A 24,213-nucleotide genomic window follows, 5' to 3' on the forward strand; every position below is an offset into this window, starting at 1 on the left:
ATTGCTTGAGTCTTTCTTCCATTGATTTGGATTTTCCATTTGATGCACCATTTGAGTAATTCATCTATGGCTTCCTGCAGTCTCCGGTGTATGATCTCTGGGCGTCGATGTCTGAACGCTATTCCTGTGTCATCTGCGTACAAGGTGAGCATATTTCTAGCATTCTTCGGGATATCATAAACGTATATTACGTAAAGCAGAGGTCCAAGTACCGATCCTTGAGGCACTCCCGCTTCCAATTGTCTGGTTCGAGAGGTTGCTCCATCTATCTTCACATAAAAGTTTCTATTCCTCAGATAGTTCCTTATAATCTTGCATAGCTTGGTCGAATATCCTGCTTTTTTCATCTTGTAGATAAGGCCTTCGTGCCATACTCTATCAAAAGCTCTCTCGATATCCATCAGAACTAATCCTGTGGCCTGTTTGGTCTGCATTCCTTCGGTGACGTATTCTATGAGCCGTAGTAATTGGAGTTCAGTCGAATGTTCTCGTCGAAATCCAAATTGTTCGGATGGAATTATCTTCAACATTTCTGTTTCCTCATTCAGCCTTTTAGCGATAACCCTCTCGACGATTTTTCCTAGTGCTGATAGTAGGCTGATTGGTCTATAATTTCGAGGAAATTTCCGTTCCTTTCCAGGCTTGTTGAAAACTATCATTTCTGCAGTTTTCCATCTCTTTGGGTAGTATTCGGTCCTCATCACTCCGTTTGTTATATTCGTCAAGGCTGCTATTCCTTTTCTAGGCAATTTCTTCAACATATAATTCGTTATCCTATCTTCTCCCGGCGCTTTCCTGTTTTTCAATTTCATTATGATCTCTTTGATTTCTGTTGGTGAAGCCGGCTTTGGAATGGTTTCGGTTTCCGGTGGTTCCATCATCAGTTCTTCGTTTGCCTCTACTTCTTCTTCTAGATCTTCATTGTCATCATCATTTCTGTAATTTATTCTGGCTTCTCTCTCAATTGAGTCGGCCAGTGCTTCGGCTTTCTCAAGTCTCGTATAGGTATACCATTCCGTTTGCTCCATGCAGTGGAGGTATAACTGTCCGTTCTCGTCGTAAGCGTTTTTGCATTTTCCAAGCCGAGTGATCTATTGTATTCATTTCTCTTAATCTCTGATGCCATCTGCTATTACGCAGTTCTGTTAAAGCATTTTTCAATATCTGGCTATGCTTATTCAGTTTCTTCTTGTCTTCTTCTCTTTTTGTTGTTCTGTAGATTTTTCTGAGTCTTCTGTTCTTTTTTATAAGTTCCTTTATATCCCTTGGCGTATCTCCGTGTGAATGTTTCGGAATTGGTTTCCTTATTCTCTTGGTGCTTTCTTCATAGGCTTCTTTTATTTGATTTTCCAATTTTTCAACTGCTTCATCTAATTCATCCTGGGTGTTTATTTGGGGAATTTCCGTGATTTTCTCCTGAAGTAAATTCTTATATTTCTCCCAGTCTGTGCGATCCTTGGTTTGTGTCTCTTCTTCGTTTCTTGGGCCATGTCCCACTATGAATTCTATGGGATTGTGGTCTGAAGTTCCGTCTTCTATTGTATCAATGCTGATTTCTTCAGTGATGTCTTTCATTACGACAATGTCCAGTACATCAGGTAGTCCATTTACTCTTGGTATGTAGGTCGGTATATCAGGTCCTATTACAACTGCATCAAGTTTTTCAGCATAAATCTTCAGTCTTCTCCCGTTGGTATTTTCCACTCTACTATTCCATTCCTGCGATTTGCAGTTAAGATCACCAATTATGATTTTAGGGTGTCTTCCTTCTAGTAGTATTTTTAGATCCTCTTCCAGCATGTCCTTATCCGGTGATTTATAAGTTGAAATAATCTTCACTTGTCCTCGATTAGTATTCACAATAATCGATATTGCTTCTACTTCTTGTCCATTGAATATTTGGTCGAAATGGTGATCCATATTCCTTCTAGCCAGTATAGCAACGCCACCTGTGCTGTTAGGTCTATCATTTCTGTAGATATCGTAATTGGGAAATGCTATCCGAACGTTGGCGTTAAGTCTTGTTTCTTGGAGAGCTATGACATCCGGTCTCTTCTCTTCAATCAGTTCTTCGAATTCTGTTCTGCGGGCTCTCAATCCTTCGACGTTCCAAGAGACAATTATGAGATTGTTCTTTATCGTCGTATCAGCCATTAAATATTCTTAATAATTTGCTGCATCTTCTTCTCAATCTCTTTCTCCAGATTGTGCATCATCGTGCTGAGGAGGTTTTTCGTGAACTTATCTAGTTCCTCAGTGATTCCAGAAATTCCTTTCCTGGTTTCGGCTTTTTTGACGGTTTTTGACTTTTCCTTCTTTTTCTCTGGATTCTCCGTGTCTTTGACCACTTTGGTTGCAGTTTCCTGGGGTTTCTTCACTTCCGAAGAGTTTTGGGATGGCCTCGGTGTATTTTGTGTTGGCCTCGAGCTGGTCTGGTTCGATCTTGGCGATCTCTTGGTCTTTTTAGTGACCAATTTCCATTCGCTACATCCCTTGTAGCTGGCTGGATGTCCTTGCTCTCCGCAGAGAACACAAGAGGCATTTCGCTCCTCGTTCTCCCTGGTAAGCGTACACTCCTTGGAGCTGTGATTACCGGAGCATTTCACGCACCTCCATGGAAAAGTGCACTTACTTTGGGCATGTCCATATCGCTGACAGCGGTAACATTGTCCAGGCCCAATCGTCCTTCTCTTAGGTTCAACAACACAGTTCATGTTGTAGAGCCTTTTCACCTCGAAGATACCCTTATTCTGGGTTTTAACCAGCAATAAGGGCATCGGCTGTTTTGTTTTATTTGAGGTCATCCTTATGACCTCAGCATCGACGATCCCTTGATCCTTGAGGTCGTCAAGGATCGTCGGGATATCTGCATCCAGCGGTAGGTATCTCACTACCGCGTATATTTTCTTTTCTTCCTCCCGTTGAAGAGTGTAAAACTCCCTATTTATTTTATGTAGGAAGTCCGTCATCCTTCTATGATCATCGGCGCTTTGTGGGACGATTCTTATACCGTCCTTTACTGTCGTCGCTCTTTGGTATTTAATACCGTTTCGCATTAACGCGTTCGAAATTGAAGTCCATTCGGACGTACCTCTCAGGGTAACTGGGGGGATTTTTTCTTTTCTCTCCACTGGAGTGGTTTTCTCTTGGGCTGGGGTTTCCAAGACTCTTTTCTTGTTTGTATCTTCATTTGACGAGGAGCTATCCTTCCTCACTCTTTTGGCGGGTGGGGAAATTTTGGTTTGAGGGGTTTTGACCACCTCCATCTTCTGTTTTTGAACCGGTAAGTTCACTTCTTGGACATTTTTCAAAATAATGTTCTTCTTGAGTGCTTTGGAGTAACTTTCCTTATTTCCCTCCTGCAACTCGAGCCTCTCCCTGAGATTTTTAATCTCAGCAACTAAGCTAGATACGCATCTATCTAACTCATTCACCCTCGCTTTCAAACTTGCGTTCTCCTCTCTCAAAATATCGTGTTCGGACACGACATTAGCGATTTCTGGCGCGTCTTCTTCCATTACGGAATCGCAGTCCGAATGGTCAGACATTTTAGAATCTAATTAATAATTACTTTGCTACTCAAAGAAATTGAAAATAAAATTTTTCAAGACAAAAGAAAAATGTATCTCATGCATAAAAACAAAACGGCTCATCAAAAATTCTCTACGCTATGAGAAAAATCAGAAAGAAAGATACGAAAAATAAGCTCACCTGATGTTTTCTGCAGTACCAACGAGAAAAAAATCCCTGGACACTTAGGATGAACACCAACTTTGAAAATTTTAACGAATTAAAATTCTGATGACAAATATAGAACCTACAAAAACTCCACAGACGGAATCAAATATTCCGTAGCTTTGTTAGTGGGCACTTTCACCTCCGCTTTCACTTTTACGGCACTGTGACTTTCTCGTCCGCTTTCTCTTTTATAGCACTAGGAGCACTGTAGCACGTCTTCTCCTGTCAAGCAAATGACTCGGAATTAAAAATGACCGTACTTGGAAATGAGGTATTAGAGAGATATGCCGTCTGTTCCGATATTCCTGAATAGTACTGTCAGTATTTCAGAAACGATGCCTATTGGCCCAGTCGTTCGAGTTCTATTGTTATTCGATTGCGGGCCAGTACTAACAGCAATATCGGAACAGGCCCATGGAAGCATTCTTAACGTCATGCGGTAATAACGTCAAGCGCTAATAAAGCTACATTCACAATCAATTCACGGGCCGAAGTGCACTTCGGCACGGAAGCTTAGCAGATGGCGTTCTCCGTTACCATTCACAATGAAATTCAAGACCAAATTTCTTGCAAGTTGCAAACTATCACTTCGTCAAGGAATTTCGTGCCGGCTATAGATGATGCTGATGCTTATGTTTTGATCAGTTACATTTTTGATTCATTTGAGTATATGGTTCTAAGATTATTGCGAATGGTAAATTTCGTGCCGAAGTGCACTTCGGCCCGCGAATTGATTGTGAATGCAGCTTTACGTTACGACGCATGGGTATTTCCATTTTCAGAATAGCGGGCGGTATTAACGTTACCACATGCCGTAATTAGAGAGTTAAAGTGCAGCCATGAACGTAAACGTTAACGTTATAATTGACATCTACGCATGCTCATTCGTCCGTTATTAACGTTAACGTTAGCGTCAGCTTTACGGCCTACGTAAACTAGCGGTCTCCCACGTATACCTTAAACATCGACGTACGTTAACCGAACGTTAAACGAGTAGCACCGATGACTTGCGAATGGCCGAATTTTGATTGTTAAATGCAATTCTCGATAACCTCAAACTGTCATTGCTTACATTTCCTGTGTATTTTCTCATAATGAACGAAAATTATAGGAAATCAGCAGTGATTTGAAAGTTATCAAAAGGATTAAGTTAAATTACTGTGTTATCAGATTACATTCAGTACATAAGGAAATGGCTGAAACTACACTGCAATTCTGATGTTTCTAACACTTGAGCATTTTATTGATAATAAAATACTTGCAAGCTGAAAATTCTCTTTATTAGGCATACAAATCATTAAAACATCAATATTCCAAATGTTATTCCAGCTGTCGGAGCTCAATATTAGATAAAAGAGAGTTCACGCGAAACGAAAGCAAAATCAAATTGATAGGTTATGTTTAACGTCTGACGTTTCATGATGGCAGCACTTCAACTCAAATTTCATCACAACACGTAAACGTTATATCTGACGTTATTTCTCACGTTAACGTTTACGTTCAGGCTAACGTATTGTGCACACTTCAACTCTCTATTTACGGGTGGATAACGTTGAACGTTATCGTAATGTACGTTGTTTTCTTGCCTTGCGCATTACTATTTTTCCGTTTGTTTTGACAGAAGTAGGTTATGTTATGAAAAAGGGGCCTCTTAATCGACATTGAATCGAATTTTTTATAAGAGCAGAAGAGACTAAATGAGTTCCTCAAGAATAATCTAATAACCAAAGGTAAAAGTGTATATCTTCAATTAATGGGTCACATGAAAGGAAGAGTCGAATGAAAATAGAAATTTTCATCCTAGTGTTTAATTCTGAGTACCTATTTCAATCCTATATTTTCGATTATGAACTATGTAACTTGTTTTCAATAGGAAATAAAAGGGTTCAATTCGAGATTTTTTTATTAAGACTTAAAAAAGTAGAAACATCTAGATTGGACATTGGCCATTGGCTTATAGGTTAATGGCAGTAAAGCAGTACACAAATAATTCTACGTTATCTCTACATATCCTCCAGATGATATTCCAATTTTTTCTTAGTAACTATAGTGGCCACTTAAAGGTCCATGTCTATTTCAAAATCATGAAAGCATCACTGTGAACAGGTATTTTTCAATACAGTTCAATCCACCTCCACAAACAAAAATTCCTGTAGATATGCATCCATATAAACGCACATTATTCACAAAAACAGCATAAAATCAACCCAAAATGCATAACCTATCGACAACAAACTTTGACATTTACCGATCATCTGTTACTTACGCTAATAACGTAAATTCGTATCTTCCATACGACTAAAATCTGAGCCAGATAGCGCAAGACGTTATTCCATAACCGCATGACGTTATTAACGTACGTTCGCGTTATACGCTTCTTCCATATCTCTCTATTGGGTTTCTTGGTATGGAAAAATACTGCCATCTTTTCCATGTTCAGCTTTATTCGATTCAAATCGCACCACTCAATTACTTGTTTCAAGTAAGTTTGAGCAGATGTAATCACTCTTTCTATATTATGATCTATTGCGGTGAAATTTGAATCGTCTGCATACAGAAGAACAAGCAAGTTCTTAAGGAAATCGGGTAGATCATTTATATAAATGAGAAACAGAAGTGATCCCATTATGCTACCTTGTGGGACTCCACTGTGAGTCCGGACCTCCCCCGAAATGACGAAAGCACCATCCCCATCAATCACCGTTCTCTGAACTCGATCTTTCAAATATGACTCTATCAGTTTAAGCTGATTGTCTCGAATTCCATAGGCTTCCAGTAAAATGCTATGGTCAACACAGTCAAAAGCTTTGGAAAAATCTATGAAAACACTCAATGGTATATCTCCATCCTCCGTATATCAACAAGTGTTATGATCTGAATCGTGCTAGACAATTTTCCATCGTCAGGGCAACTAATTGGAGAACGTTCCAACGAAGAAAAGCAGATGCTGACCATGATTTCGGTCTCATTTGCCCCGTCAGAGCAACATAGCTTCTTCTCCGATGGAAAAACGTTTGGAATTGACGGACTCTTATTCAATACTGGCAGACGCTACTGAGTACTATAAAAGATTCCTCTTTGGTACTATCGAGTAATACAGAGCGCCACCCAGTATGAAACGAGATCCGATTCAATCCCCTCCAGATCGAAATCCAGACGAAGACGATAGCATATGTCCCAAAGATTATAAAGTTAGGTTATCTCTATAATCTTTGATATGTCCCATATATCCTCTAATTCTAGTTATTCCCAATTATAGCTTTCCATTTTCATCATTTTTTCCTAATCACTTATAAACCGTTGAATATTTACCCATAGTGTGGTACACTGTTGAAATTGACATCTAACGATGCAAAGATATAGTGATGGATATGTTATTTGAAATAAGAAAATAGTAGGAAGTCGCAGAGTTCTGAAAATATTTTAGGGAAAGAAAGAAAGTAGGTACATTGTCCAAAATCGCAACGTGCAAAATTTCTGCACAAAATGTTCATTAGTTCTCCATAAACGTACATGACCTATACTCCATCGCGGTGAATCACATTGAATTGCGAACAAAAATGGTCTATACATAATCTTGCTTCAGTTCTAGAGTTACAGATAGTCCGGGAGGTGGCGTCACTTTTGAACTAGTGATCGATCTTCACACGAATTTTTTAGGATGAGTAGTTCTTCACTTGTACATATGAGGTCCGCGCGTCAGTCAGTCCAATAGCGGTGGGCGTGGGCGTGGGCGTGGGAGGCGGTGAAACTCGCCGGAAAAATCTCAAAAAAAAGTGATTGATCTGCACGTGAAACTTTGTAATAAGGTAAATTATTTATGATTATGAGTGAAAATGGGCGTCAGTCACTTTCCAGTTGGTGGAAAGATCGTCAGTCAGGCGGTTGAAGATGGTCGGAAAAATCTGAAAATTGACAAGTGACCGATCCTCACTTGAAATATGATTATTTTAATCAAGTTGAACGTAAAAATGGACGTCAGTCACGTTTATAGTGGTGGATTCTGCGTCAGTCAGGCTTCCAAAGTCAAGGGCAGTGACCAGCTTCCTTTGGCGCGCTGCACCTTTTGCAGTTCGAATAACGCATATTCCACCGGCATCGTGCCGGCTGACGATTATTTATCGAGTGTACATAACAATTACTTGTTTATACAGGGTGTTTCATCATATAAATAAATAAACTTCATTGATTCTTTTGGACACTTAACAAATGTATAGGACAAGTTTTATATTATAACAAATACAAGAGAAAAAAAAATAGCAAATTCAACAAATGGAGTCCTCAGGGAACTCCTCCATACTGTAGTAACACCTGTTAGTTAAAAGGAACTTAACTTCTCTCTTGAAAGATTTTTCACTCATTGATTTCAAGCGACTGGGCAAATGGTTATATAATTTGATGCCTATATAACTCGGTGAGGAGGTCATATTCAACTGTATGATGCCTGGGGAAGGCTATGGAATCATTGTGTCATGTTTCGTACCCATGAAAATCAGAGCATTTCCTGTATTTTCCGATGTTCAGGTGGATATGAACAAGACAATTAAGGATGAATTTACAAGGGAAGGGAAGAATACGAAACTAACTGAAAATCGGACGACATGAATCACGTTGCCGAAGTTTGAATATAAGCCTTATGACGCTTTTCGGAGAAATGAAAACTCGAAATTGTTGAAATGTTTCCTGATTGTAGGAAACTACAAGGAAATTGTTCGAAAATTGTGTTCATTCAGAAAATGAAATTCAATTTGGAAACAAAAAAAATCACGGACATCGAAGGTTTTCCGCCATTTTGATATTTTTTTCGGAGTACTTCATCTTTAATGAATTGTGCACTCAAAAATACTCCGATGTGACCAGAAACCGTTACTTTGAGGTTTATACATAACTGAGCACACTCAATAGAATATTGCTCAAATACGACGTTGAACACCTTATTTCTCGCTTATGTGTCGAAAACGGGGTATATGTCATAAGGCAAAAGTGATTCTCCCGGTGTCATTTACCCACTATATATGTTTGTCCAGTTTATGATGAAACACCCTGTATAAACAAGTAATTGTTATGTACACTCGATGAATAATCGTCAGCCAGCACGATGCCGGTGGAATATGCGTCAGTTGAAGGTGCAGCGCGCCAAAGGAAGCTGGTCACTGCCCTTGACTTTGGAAGCCTGACTGACGCAGAATCCACCACTATTAACCTACTGACGGCCATTTTTACGTTCAATTTGATTAAAATAATCATTTTTCAAAATTTCAAGTGAAGATCGGTCACTTGTCAATTTTCAGATTTTTCCGACCATCTTCAACCGCCTGACTGACGATGTTTTCACCATCGGGAAAGTGACTGACGCCCATTTTCACTCATAATCATGAATAATTTACCTTATTACAAAGTTTCACGTGCAGATCGATCACTTTTTTTTGAGATTTTTCCGGCGAGTTTCAACGCCTCCCACGCCCACGCCCACCACGGTCGCGCTGACTGACTTCCGATTTCGAATACAGTAATAGTGCAACTCTCTAATTAATCACATTTGAGTTGCAGATAAATCACTGATAAAAAAGTGACACCACCTCCCGGACTAAGAGTCTGTGAAAGTAATTAATCGTATTTTTTAGATTATTTGGAAAAATATATTATCACTAAAGACACTAGTATTTTCTCACAGTATTGTGAGTAGCATGGATGGAAGACCTTAGAAAAGAACCAATGTATTGGAATTAGGATATATGGCGTTCACGTGAAAGTCTCTATATCAAGTCTTAACTCCTAGTAACTCTGCAACACCAGTTTATGATTTTCTCAGAAATATTGTTTATTTTTTTGAACAAAAACTATTGGTTGATCGAAATAATAAGATCAAATGATCAAATTTGCTGCAAAAATGATGGGAATTCCAAGCAGTTTTCATTTCAGAAGTAAGCAGTGGCATACCATTTTTTCTTTCAAAGATAATCAAATCAAAGCCCATAAGGTAGCTATATACTGGTAAAATAATTAACTACATTGTTTGTACACATTGAACTTCTTTAGTTCAATGTTTGTACATCAGAATTATCATCTTGATCCCAGCAAACATGAATTGCCGGATGCCGGCCCAAAGACGTCATTCTACAGGAATGCAAGCCTGCGGCGCTGGGCCCTCGGCATCGTAAAATAAACACCAGTGAATTATTTGTTTTTCATGTTTTAGAGGTTTTTGGTCCCGATCATAGACCTTCTGTCTGTTCCGATATTCCTGAACAGTACTGTCAGTATTTCAGAGACGATGCCTATTGGCCCAGTCGTTCGAGTTCTATTGTTATTCGATTGCTGGCCAGTAAAACCAGCAATATCGGAACAGGCCCCTAATAATACATGGAAAGGCCTTCACGTGGTTTTCCGTTTTCCCAGCGATATATCTCTGGGTTTTCCCGTTCACCGCATCGAGGAATACCCACGAGAGAGAGGGGGGTGGTAGAAATGAGAGATAACAGTAGCAGTAGCGTACCGTAGGGGGGGGCGGTGGGGCGGTCCGCCCCAGGCCCCGCACCAGCATAGGCCCCCAAATGATGGGCAAAAAAAACCAAACATATTTTAAAAAAAAATTTAAATAACTTATCAGGCCCCATGACGGCAAAGACCTCCACATTATACAAATGGTTAGTTAGTTATTGTTCCGTCAACATTCAAAATACATGTCAATTTTGACGAATTAATCCAACAATTTTCAGAAGTCAAGTCTCGCAAAAAAACATTTTAATATGTTCTTTGTTTTTACTATTCATTTAAATTTGTATGTCTTGTTTTCACTCGTTACTGTACAACATATAACTATGTAATTTCAGAGTAAAATATATTATGTAATTTTAAAATTAAAAATCATTATAAACATACCTATTTATGTCTGTTGTCTGCTACCTTCATTGTGCTTGATAGTAATTTATATTTGTTATCGAAACTGTTTGAGTGACAGTGAAAAGACTTATTAGTGTTACTATGTGGGGTGTTCATCACGATGCATTAAAACTAACCTTCAAAAAATTTTGAGGAAAAGTTTCATCTTTAAATATATTCTATAGGGCCCCCTCATCAAAAGCCGCCCCAGGCCCCGAACTATGTCGGTACGCCACTGAACAGTAGTCGTCAAGCTGGTAGCTGGTAGAAAATAAATCAACGTTGCCGCTTCAACCAAATTATGGAGTAAACTCGGGAATTCTACCAGTCCGCTGATCCTCCATGTTGCATTTTTGGGTGGTTGTCGGTAGATTTATAGACTTTCTATTAATTTGAAGCAATTTTTGTACTGAAATCAGAGACAACAACAGAGGTTTTCTCTGACTGAAATCAACTTCGAAAATGTTATCAAATCAACTATTTTTATCTCGTACTTGAAACTTTCAAGTGCTGATAAAATAATAGATTCCGTATGTATAAGAAAAATACTACCTGAAAATTTTTTTTCAGATTTTTATTAATGTGAAAAACTTGAGAGTTGTGTAAAACAACATTATTATCTCATTCGCCAGGGTCTGATTTTATATACACTGAAATTACTCGTGATTTGGGAAGATAAAAGGACCCCTGCTTTGCGTTCTGGCTGCACAGAGAAAAATTAATCGTTAAAGTGATTTTTTTTAACATTTCACCTTCCTTGAGCAAAAACATGTGTGGTATAGAGAAAAGGGCAATAATTTTAAGTATGTTTATTGATATACTTTCACAAATAATATGAAATTTCCTGCTGGGGAAATATTTATATGATGATTAATCATTCACAATTTTTTTTTCAATTATTTTGATAGGTTCTCCATCAGGTGGCTTAGTTGCTCTTCTCTGGCACTCCTGGCAGTAATATTTTACTTCTCCTGTTTCTTCATCGTGTGGCCTTCCACATTATTATTTCCAAAAATAAATGACTTTCGCTTTATTAGCACTGTAGCAGTCGATTCTAAAAACCTAGTTTTCTGCTAAAATTGCTTGTGGGGAGAATGAAATATCGATTGAAAACACAGTAGTTGAACAGTAAACAATAAACATATGATTTTGACATTTTCTACCATATGTCCATCTCTTTCTAACGTACTACTCGTGAAGTGACCTCTCTCTCTCTCAGGGCCTGTTCATATTTTATTAGGTCTATGGTCCCGATGCGTTCGGTTGGCTTGTGGCCTGTGGTCCCTGTGGAGGATAGCACCAAAGAGTATCAACTCTTGTTGATACTCTTTGATAGCACAGCCATTTGTCGAAGAATGTATCAAACGCGAGAAGAAGTGTTTAGGTAACGAGGTAACGTAACGTAAGTGCCTTCAGCATAATTAAAAAAAAAGTTGAGAACGATGATCATATTAAAATGGTGTCGATTTCCGCCTTTTTTACATTGAGTAAAGAGTAAAAAATGATTTTTAATGTAAGTAGTCACTCACATGATGAAAGAAGAGTGGGGTTCTGAAAATTAGATGTTTTGGGCTTATGAAAAATTTTTAAGTACTCAGTTTGAAAGTCAATGTTCACTTTTGTGTACTTCTCAGTCTTCAAAGTTTGTCTTACTATAAATTAATTGTTTTAGTGAAGCTACATTTGGCTTATCTTCGCCTTGGACGTGAATGGGTCTAATCCACTCAATATAAATTTCGAGTGAAACACATTTGAACTTTTTTTCGCTCTAGAAAATCATTAACGCCTAGCTCACGACTAGAACTATAGAATTCAAGTCAATTTTAGCTACTACTGAATATTTCAAATCAGTCCTGTAGAAAACGGTAGTGGAACGGTCCAAGCCGCTAGTTTCTATCTTTTAGCAATTTTGTTAACTCAACGAATAAGCTACAAATCGATGGAATGTATTCACTACTAAAAAATTTGAGCTTTTTTGAAGTTGTCTACAGTTCTAACTCAGAAAACCTAAAATTGTGGATTAGACCCATTCACGTCCAAGGCGACATTATGAAGAAATAATAATTATCTGTTTAAGCCATTTCTATAAAAAAACAGATCATCTTCATAATAGTAATATAATAACCATCAATTCACCATGAAGTATAATTTTAATATTCTCTGGCCAAATTTCACAGAGTGATTCTACGGTCATTTTGCAACTAAAGATCCTATAGAGTGTGGTCCAATACTCTTCCGTTGTAAGGTTATTCAAGATTCTAATATTTTTATCTTATTCAAAATTCATTGTAAACCATAGAAAAGATTTCGATTATGATTTTGCTTTTCAAAATATGCCTCGGCTTGAGTGATACAACTTGTAAAACGTTACAAAATATTATAGAATCTTGAATAACTTTGAATCGGAAAATAATCGGATCATACTCGAGAGGAACCTTTTTTGTTACAAATTTCCTGTGAAAGCACTCAATTCAAAGGCAACGGGCCTTAAAAATATGTTTGAAGAATCAGTATAAATTAGAAAGCGGGCCATTGAATATCACTTCAATAAGCCTTTAGTTGGGCCATTGAGGCATTCAGTTATCGTGCCAGCATCGGTGTTCCGGAAGGCCTCCTGCAACGTGATGAACGGCAAACTGAGGGCTCACAAGAGAAGGCCGGCTGCCGAGACACGAGGGATAGCCGGCCCAATGTAGTTGTACATTTAAGGACCATTGATACCATTTGCCGGCATTTTATATTTCGCCTTTGATGGGCGAAGATTCAGATTCAGATTTGATGGAGGCTTGTTTAACCTGAAGCGCCTCAGAGCAAAAACCCGTTCTAAGGTTATCAGGGAACTTCAATATGCAGACGACTGCGCACTTATCGCTGGCAGCCCAGAGGATCTACAGATAATGCTGGACACATATAAACATATATAAGAAGCTTTAGGCCTTAGACTCAATATCGATAAAACCAAAATCCTGATAAGTCCCCCAGAAAGCCTTCGAACACATATCAGCCTGGAAAATGAAACTCTAGAACAGGCGGAGCAGTTCAAATACTTGGGAAGCTTCATAAATACTAGGGCTAACATAGACACGGAAATACACAACCGTATCAATTCGGCATCACGGCTATTCTGGAAGGTAAAGGACAGAGTGTTTCAAAATTACGATCCAATCTGAACACCAACAGAGCTGTTTACAAAGCTGTCGTCCTCCCAACGCTTCTTTACGGAAGCGAAAGCTGGACGCCCTACAGGCGACATATTGAACAGCTCGAATAAACGCAACAACGTCATATAAGACAGATAATGAGATAATGCACATCAGATGGTTCAACAAAGTTTCGAATGCAGAAGTCTTGCAACGCGCGAGTTGTACAATTGAGACTCAAGTAACGAGGGCCCGACTCAGATGGAGCCGCCACATTCTGAGGATGCAAGACACAAGACTCCCCAAAATAGCTCTGTATGGCGAATTGACAGAGGGAGCCCAGAAACCAGGAGGCCAGTATAAGCGGTTTAAGGATACACTACAACAATCCCTAAAATCAGTTAATGCCAATCATAACTGGGAACAACTAGCGTTAGACAGGTTACAGTGGAGGTCTTTGGTACACAGTTATAATGGAGACTCGAGAAGGATACAGCGGCGGCCAGATGTGGTTGGTGACTATCCATGCCCGGAGTGTGGAAGGATCTGTAGGTCACGGTTGGGTCTCTTCAATCACAGGAGGGCACACAGTCGCAATTAGCCCTGTTCTTTTTTTATGTCTATTTGTAGGTTTATTCTTGGTAACGGGATACAGCAATGAATGAATGAAATGAAATGGATGGGCCGCAAGAATCATGTTTGCTGGGATTTATTGAAGACGTGTAGCAATTTTCATAGAGATATTTACAAAGGTGGCTATAAAAAATTGTCGAAATTTTATCACGCTGTATCTCAAACATCGAGACGTTTACGTCATTCATTCATTCGTTTTTTTAAATCGAGTCCCGGAATCGCCACCTTTTCGGCTAAACTCTTCCCGTTTACCTTCACCCACTCGATTCTATTCAGAAAACTAACTGTCCTGCAGAAACAGTTGTCCTGCAGAGACAGTTTTCTCTGCAGTACTGCAATCCGTCGTTCCGTCGATACATCCTTGTTCGGCAGCGCCGAAAGGCATCGCGATGTTTTCGAGCGACGGCAGGGACGTATTCAGGGGACTCGGACGTTACAATGTGAAAATGTTTGCAGTATATAGAGGATTAAATCGTCCAAGCCACTTCGTCGAGAATTATTCTGAAATATTATTTTTGAAAAACGTCGAAAATAATAATGAAATCAAGTATTATAGACAGTAAGAATAAAAAAATTTTCACTGAAAAAACAATTAAATTAAAACACACGGTGCAGTGACATAAATACGTCTTTAAACAATTCTATTTATGAAAAGTCTTCACGTAAAAATCACAACAGTAAATCATGGACTAGTGAGTGCATTTTTTGAATGGAGATCGACAAGGTGATACCTTAAACTTGAATCCACCTAGAGAAATTGTGGTATGGTGACAATATTACAATTTTATTAACGAGTGGAAGTAGTGGAAGTAAGGTTTTTTGTACTTATACACCCTACCAAAGATTATAGAGTAGAAAGATAGGAAACGAAGCGACTAGAGTGATGCGAGCGCCATCTGTGTTTCAAATGTGTTTTTAAGGCCCTAAGACTGGTTAAAATTTTAATTCGAGGGACATATGAAATTTTGCGAGATGTCAGAGTCATATGGCCATTTTGATCAAACAGGTTTTGAATGTTTTGATTCTCGTATCCATAGACAACCTCGTATCGCCTTTTGTTTTTCAAGCCCGTTCTAGTTGCTGATTATTGAAATTTGTGTCTAATTTCTTGGCGAAAACCTCAAAATATCGTTCGAAAATTATTGTATAGTGAAGAACTGTGGATCAAATAAAAAGAATTTTACTAAGGAAAATGGGAATGTAAGTATTAAAACTGGTAACATGTGACTCGGTCATTCATTGATTTTTACTTTCAGTGCTACGAAGTGGATAAAATTTTCAGGGCGTAGAGGCCTGCAAACACTACTGACTACACCATGTGCAATGAACATTTTACTGCAAGTCGATTGAGAACTGTTCATCCACGTAAATTGTTGTATGCAGGAAGCATCCCTCGCATGAAGGGCTCATTTAGGGGAAATTATGACTTTTATACGTCCATTCAAAGATTCTCAATTGCCTTCAATATATTCAGAAATGCATAAGTTGTATGGATTTCGATTTGGGAATCGGGTGATTGTCAAATTGTCGTTTGGAAAGTCAAAGTTTTATGAAACCTTCTGTGAGTGTTTTATTCATTCGTCAATCAATTTGTATATTGTGCCATAAAGAGACCATACCATGAAGAAATCATAAAAAAGCATGAAGAAATTATACTGACGGGCTTGAATACAGGTCTTGTATACCTCTGTAAGGTTTTTTCAATTGTGGTTCTGAAAATTTTGTTAATAATATGTAAGTAACGGAAATGTGTATCCTATGACGGTAAATTGAATATTCGTTCATATCAATTTCTAATATAAATTGTACAAATTCAATTTGTAAATTTTTTATAGATTGCAAATAAATTTATCACATCCAACAGAGTATTCCATTGATACCAATCGATTCCAAACAATGTTCAGATGAAAACTAACATCCTGGTTACAAAACAAAACCATCTTCTTGTTTTATCGCTCAGGATGTTTGTTTTCCGATCTCAACAAGGTCAATATTGAAAATCAATACAAGGAATAGAATTCGAATTTCGCGCCCCTCAATTATAAAACAGAAAACTGTTATTAAACAGTTTTTCTGTATTGATAATACGTTTTCAGCGCCATCTCATTGTCAAATGTATTTTCACTGGTCAAAATGTAGTCGGTTTTCAGTACTAGCGATATGAGGGCGTTTCCTATCTTTCTACTCTATAATCTTTGCACCCTACTAAATTATGACTTATTAAACCACCCATAATACTAGCGGTGAATTTCCATGAACAGAACAGTCAAAGATGTCAAGGGCGGCTCGTCAGAGGAGGCAAGGGAGGCTAAGCCTCCTCATAAAGCTTAGAGCTAAAATACATTCACTTCGGGCATGTCCTCATTTTCAGAAAATGATTTCTATATAATTTTCCGAACACCTGAACTAGATATTCAGATAAAAATTAGTTCATTTTTCGGTCCTCCGCTCATTAAAATCCAGCATAACAATCATACAATCCACCGGCTGCGTACGCGTCCCCCGCGTCGAATGTGAATATTTCCTTTCCTAGTACTGCCTATTCGGACGGAGGCTGTTGGGCCTGCTGCCTCCGTTGATAGTGTAACTCACGCATACGTTCTCTGGACTCACATACTAGCCGAACAAGAATTCAGCTGACTTACTGTGCCATATTCGCCCGTAAAATGTACCCAGAGGAGGCACAGCTCCCCTGTTCTCCATCGATTCTTTCGTACCGTCTTCGACTATACTCGCTTGATCTCCGACGGTAGGGGCGTTGTCCGGCGGTAGTTGTTATGATTTCAATTTTCAATTTGAATGTAACGATTTCGTGGAGAACTGGAACTTCGGGAAATTTGTGATATATTCTTGTTAAGATAGGTTATTATATATTGTTCATATATTATATTATATATTATATTGTTAGGCCGTTAGGGGTAAGTACTGATACGGATCAAAAAATAAAATGGAATTGAATATTGAGAATTAACTGTACACGTTGTTAAAACCTTCACAAGACCTCCACCAAATTTAATTACACTAAAGTCTACCGAAAATCGTCAGAATAGAAGTTTCAATGTTGTTTGGTACGATAAATGTGATTGGTTAACTGGATCGATCAAACGGGAAAAATTATTTTGCTGGCCATATTTACTATTTTCTCATCAAACAGAATATACTTCATGGTTCGAAACGGGGTTTTCAGATTTGAAAAATTTACCGCGATCTATCGAAAGGCATAACAAGTCAAAGGAGCATATAGCATCCTCTTGCATTCAAAATTAATCTTAGAACTGACAACTTTTCATTATGTTGAAGAAGTATACTTTATTGACTGATAAGAGTTTGTTCCAACACTCCTCGAAAACTATTAGCCTCCTCAGCTCTCATGACCACGAGCCGCCACTGAAAGATGTATATATAATGTACTTTTGAGTCTTGAGTATTGAATGGAAGTGATATTGTCACTAATTAGAATCTGGATTGATGATTGATCGCACTGCTCAAAATAAATTGTTGAATACATTCACGGAAACTATATGGGAGCGTTATCGCATTTATTGGCTGCATTAGTGATAGTAATTTTCTGTAATCACGATTCAAAAAGGAAAATAAATCATAAACCATAGTATCCTGACTAGATTTTGTTTCATTTCGATAGAGGGGATTTGGATAAAGTAATCCAAAAAAATCATCATATGTTCCTTATCAGGATGAGGGTTATCATATATGCTCGAATTAGAGAGTATCAGTTTAAATGAAATTCATACCTATGAAACACGTTCTCAGTGAAACATTAGAGAATGGAATCCAAAATTGAAGTAACTAAATCTTTAAGTAAAGCTCTGCAGAGTAAGAATTACAAAATTATAGAGTATGAATTTCCCGAGATAGAATTCGTAGGAGGATATGTAGCAAAAATGATAAATGTGAAAGTGACCGTTGAGAAGGATGGCGTCAAGGATCTTCTAGATCTCTTAGTTAAAAGCAGTGTGAACTCATCAGAAGATATGTTCACTGAAGCTTACCTAAACGAGATAGACGTCTACTCGAAAATTGTGTCAAATTTCGACAAATTCGCCGAAGAACGCGGGGTGGAAAAATTCAGAAATCTCCCGGATTTTTATGGAACATCGATAACAGATGATCGTTTTGTCGTGGTATTGGAGAACTTAGTACCGAAAGGTTTCAAGGTGCGCGATTTGAAGCCTCTGGATATGGACCACTTGAAGCTTCTTCTAGAGGCGTACGCCAAATGGCATGCATTCAGTTTCGCCCTGAATGATCAAAAGCCGGAAATCTTCAGACAGTTGGGGAAACGAAATATTGAACTTGAAGATTGGAAGATTGCTGATGCGACTCTTACAGCTTTTGAGGAACAAATAGATTACCTACTGAGTTTGTATGAAAAAAGAGATAGACCTGATATTGTGCGTAAACTTAGAGAATTAAGAAAGAGTTTTAAAATTCTTATGAAGGAATTTTTGAAGAATACGAATGAAGAATACCTTGTTGTCACTCATGCAGATGTTTGGAACAACAATTTTCTTTTCAAATATGTGAGTAGATTTTTGGATTTCTATTGAAAAGAAACTTTGTACAACAGTACCCTAGTACCCATACTTTCTGATCATCTTTAGAGGATATAAATATATTGAGCGTTAAAATTATGATAAACTCACAAATTGAAGCAATGCTTGTGAGTTCATTTCAAATGCACTTCCTGAAGACCAGGTTTCCAGAATATTCAACTCAAAATTAGTAGGTTCATTCGAAAATTAGTACTCACCATTTGAGACATCGTAAAAAACACAAACATTCTTACTTTCTGGCAATGTTCTATGTATTTTATGATCTCATAGTTTGTTGATTGGAAATGAAAAATATGATAAAGTATTATTTTTTCTTCAAGAATCTAAACTGAAAAGAGTACCTAATCTGTGAAAGTTTGGGAGGCACAACATTTTTTGCAAAAATCGAGATAACAAATATATATTGCTCTCTATATTTACATAATTTTAAATTCCATTTTTACTTATTTCTTATTTTCAAATAACTCCAATGCTCAATTGACCCTCCTGAAAATTTTGATTTTCCCCTTTTAAGATAAAGATTTCAAAAAACATTTTAGAATCTACCATCCTCGTATATCTTCCGAGGTCTATCTGGATACTTGCCTTTCTTTTCAGTTTCAAAAAATATAGATATAGAGTGTTTAAAAAGTAACACACAAAATCCATTTCTTCGATATTTACTATTTTGTTGAAAAATGCCCGAAAAGGTTAATTTTTATAATAAGGATAAATTCAGATGCATACCACCCGACGATATGAATATCGACAAGTGTTACGATCTGAATTGAGCTAGCCAATTTGTCATCGTCAAGGCCCCCAAATGGAGTACGCTCCACCGAAGAAAAGCAGATGCTGCTTTTCTTCGCATTATAAATGACTTGGAAGAGGAAAATAAAAATGAGACTATAAAAAGGAGTAAAAAAAATTTGAACGAAAGTTTAAATCAAAATTTTTCAAAACTAGTTGACAAAAACACAGAAACTAAAATTTTCATCCAAACGAAAGAACACGAGAGCAGGAAACTCATTTTCTCATTTGCCATGAATGTTTCGACGAAGACTAGATCCAGTGTTGTGAGCAGAGACAACCCAAGGTTGTCCCTGGTTGTGAGTATAATGGATTGGTCTAGGAGGGATGCTCTGACGTAGAAAATGGTCATACGTATTATAGGTGTGATAATTGTTGAACTTTACCTATTTTCAGAAGTATATACAATTATTTTTTCCTGTCTGATGTTACTCGTCTTGAAGTCTTGAAGAAATTCAAAATGTTCACTTCATTTTCTTTGAACGATGTATGTTTATTTTATGAAGTGTATGTTTGTACCTTTTCAGGACATGTGAAGTATATGTGGAATAATCATTTCAAACTAAGTTTTTGGAAAAATTCGAGAATAAATTTATGTTTTACTATTTTTTCGTATTATGTCCGGTACTACCCGACTTTCACCTAATAAACTCATTGAATTAGAATTTTAACTTTTTTATGGAATTTAACACTTTTAGTAGGAGGGATTAATGTTTCTGAACTGCTATTGAAAACATTGTAGGTAACAATTGATAAAAGATCAGATCAATTACTATCCTAATTATTCGATAATTATAGGTTCTCTTAAAGTAGGTACATATTCGAGTAAATTTGAATATTTCATATTCTTATAAACTAAAGGGTTTTCCAATAAGAGGTGTTATTTTGAATAGCCCGCTATTTCGGTAGCTGTCACTTTTGAAGCTGTTATTTTTTGATATTTGACAAGTAGAAACTACGCCATTACTAAAAATGGAACGATACACACTTCAACAACGCAATGAAATTATTAAAATTCACTACAAAAATGGTGAAAAATTTGCAGTCACAGTTCGCAAAACTAGAGCATTTTTGGGACGTCGTGAAACACCTTGTCGGACCGCAATACAGAAATTGGTGGAAAAATTCGAGCTGTTGGGACAAGTTAGTGATGTGAAGAATAAAACCCGTGCACGTCGCTCAAGAACAACTGAGAATATTGTTGCTGTAGCCAAAAGTGTTGAAGAAAACCCAGGTTTGTCCATTCCACGTCGTTCTTTGGAATTGGGCATTCCACAAACGTCATTACACCGTATTTTGCATAAAGACTTGAGTCTTAAGGCTTATAAAGTTCAGTTAACACAAGAACTCAAGCCGGCAGATCATCAACAACGTCGTGTTTTTGCTGATTGGGTCCTTGAAATGCATGAAAATGATCCGGAATTCCATCGAAAAATCATCTTGACGAGGCCCATTTCCACCTCGGTGGCTACGTCAACAAGCAAAATTGTCGCATCTGGGGCTCAGAAAACCCAAGAGTTATTGTTGAGAAGCCTCTTCATCCTCAACGTGTGACTGTTTGGTGCGGTTTATGGTCCGGCGGGATCATTGGACCTTAGGTACTTTTTCGAAAATGAGGTTGGATCAACAGTTACGGTGAATGGATTGCGCTATCGAGAGATGATTAAAGAATTTTTATGGCTGGAGTTGAATGGTATTGATCTGGACAACGTTTACTTTCAACAAGACGGCGCTACGTGCCACACAAGCAACGAAACCATTGATCTTTTACGGGAAAAGTTTCCGGACCGTGTTATCTCTCGAAGAGGTGATCACAATTGGCCACCGAGATCTTGTGATTTAACACCTTGCGACTTCTTCCTTTGGGGCCACGTTAAAGATAAGGTCTACGCCAACAGCCCAGCGTTGATTCAAGACCTCAAAGATGGAATTCGTGAGGCTATCGAGGACATAGGGCAGCCACTTTGCGATTTGGTTATGGAAAATTTCATGAGAAGGATATGGTCCTGTGAGCGTAGTCGTGGTGGCCCTTTTGCTGATGTTGTTTTTCATTATTAACGGCATACTTTCCTCTTTATTATGAAATAAATATCCGATCATTTATCTCGAAAAATGGCATTTTTCTTTGAATATCAATATAACACCTCTTATTGGAAAACCCTTTATTATGAAAAAAGGTTTATAAAAACACATTAATGACCAAATCATCCAACAAAATTTCCACTAGTTTCTGGACCGAAAAGTAAGGGTAGCCATTCAAGAGGGAGTCACCTATACCCTCCACCTATCGTACAGGACAGGGCGTGCATGACAAACTCTCAAGTATACATGAAAAGCAGTGTAATTTAAAATGAGAATTAAATTGTTCGAGCATTTAATACAAAATAATGAATATCGCTGATATAAATTTTGTGCATTTTGCTTTTTGATCTCCCTCTATACTATATTATACTTCGTTTGAAATCAAGATATAATGATAAGGAATATATAGCAAAGGAATTGGCCACACGCCACGTCACACTACTAAAGCGCCCGAACTACGAGTGAACTATGTAGGGTACCCCACAGAACACTAATATAGGGGTACCCTACATACAGTGAACTTATCTTTGTTCTTCTTTGTTATAATATTGCCTTAGGTTTAAATTGCATATTTTGATTTTCAGAATGAGAAATTGGAGCCTATCGAAGTTAAAATTGTCGATTGGCAAACTGCAGTTGTTGGATCTCCAATGATCGACATCGCCCAGCTTTTCTTCTTCTGCTGTTTCAGTCAAGAACTCAATCACATGGACGACTTACTGTTGTTTTATCACAATACTCTATCGGAAAAAATAAAAGAGCTAGGAAGTAACCCCGAAAACTGTTTTCCCCGAGAAGCTTGCTTGAAAGCTTTTAAAAGATACGCTGCTCTAGGAATTGGAGGCATGCCTTTCTTAATGAGAATGCAGTTCAATAATATAGATATGAGTCATACGTATGATCTTGTCGAGAATGACAGTGGGAATTTCAGCTCCATACTAGGAGATGGTGTATCTGACTTGGAAAAATTCTTTGAACAAGTTGATGCCATATTTGACCTATGTATAGAACGTGATTTACTGTGAAGATATGTGCTGAAAAAATAAAATTTCTTTTGTTCACTAATCTCCATTCAGTTCAGTCAATATAAAATGAATAACTGAAATGAATTGAACATATTTTTGAAATAACTAAAAAAAGCAATATCAAAATATGTAAATATGCAATCTTTGAAGAAATTAATACAGAGTATGATCAGAAATGTATGTATAACAATGTAATATCCAAAATCCAGAGTGTCATCTATATGTATACAGGGTGTTTCCTAAATGAATGTCAATATTTATGGGGGTGATTCTTGGGTCCATTTTAGGAAAAAAAATTCATATGAACATATGTCCTAAACGTCTTACCTCTTGAGATACAGGGTGGTAAAGTTTTCAAAAATAAATCAATTATTATAAATATATCTACAACAACACTTCAGATATTTCAACGAATTTGTCATACATGTACTAAAAAAATAAAATCTACGTATGTCTCTGCATGATGATATGTCATATGTATTAATCAACGATATTTTCAATTCAACGATCATGCAGAGAAACGGTTTTATTCACGGAAACCGTGAATCGGATTGAAAAAATAAGTCAAGTAATCAACTTTGGTAAGAAATGATTGGGAATTTCAAAAATAATTTTTATTTCAGGAAAAATCTGTGGCGTACCATCAATGTCTGCCAAGATGGGTAGGTCAAATTACGTACGAACGCTACTGGTGGAAATTAAAAACAAAGTGATAGGTACATTGAAAAATTTCATTGAAATATCTGAAGTGGCATTGTAGATATTAATAAATAAATTATTTATTTTTGAAAACTTTACCACCCTGTATCTCAAAAGGTAAGACGTTTAGGACATATGTTCATATAAAGTTTTTTTCTTAAAATGGGCCCAAAAATCACCCCCATAAATATCGACATTCAATTAGGAACCACCCTTTATAACATAGAGTACGTTTTAATTATCAATGTCTATAATAAATAAAAACTATTCATATTTTATCTAGAATATTTAGATCACACATTTTGAACAGTGTTTTCACCATAGCATAAAAGGACCACTTTAACTTTTAGTAATTTTAACTAATATTTTTTTCCTTTTTTAACATAGGTACCAAATAACTTTATTCTTCTTCATTATTCATAAAAGTTAAAAATGTCAACTTTTCAGTAATGATCGGGAATGTAGAGGGTGTCACATTCAATGTCCACTCAGGAAATCTCGGAAACTAGAAGAGATGGACTAAACAGAGGCAGTTTTCCTAGCTCTATTTCAGAGAATCAAAGAATGGTGAAATTCGTAGGCTCATATACGATTCTTCGTTTTCGAGTTATTAGCAAAAATTGAGATTTTGACGATTTCGAAAGTTCGATC

At 37.3% G+C, this 24,213-nt stretch overlaps 1 protein-coding gene across 1 annotated transcript; it reads left to right on the forward strand.

Moving 5' to 3' along the window:
• Positions 1 to 18,104: 18,104 nt before the first annotated feature.
• On the forward strand, positions 18,105 to 22,903 carry LOC123308072. Its single transcript, XM_044890609.1, has 2 exons — positions 18,105 to 18,934; positions 22,423 to 22,903. The coding sequence occupies exons 1-2, from the start codon at positions 18,179 to 18,181 to the stop codon at positions 22,861 to 22,863; spliced, it is 1,197 nt and encodes a 398-aa protein (XP_044746544.1). The 5' UTR covers positions 18,105 to 18,178; the 3' UTR covers positions 22,864 to 22,903.
• Positions 22,904 to 24,213: the final 1,310 nt, after the last annotated feature.

Source organism: Coccinella septempunctata, chromosome 2 (genome assembly GCF_907165205.1).
Source record: "Coccinella septempunctata chromosome 2, icCocSept1.1, whole genome shotgun sequence".
Taxonomy (NCBI): domain Eukaryota; kingdom Metazoa; phylum Arthropoda; class Insecta; order Coleoptera; family Coccinellidae; genus Coccinella; species Coccinella septempunctata.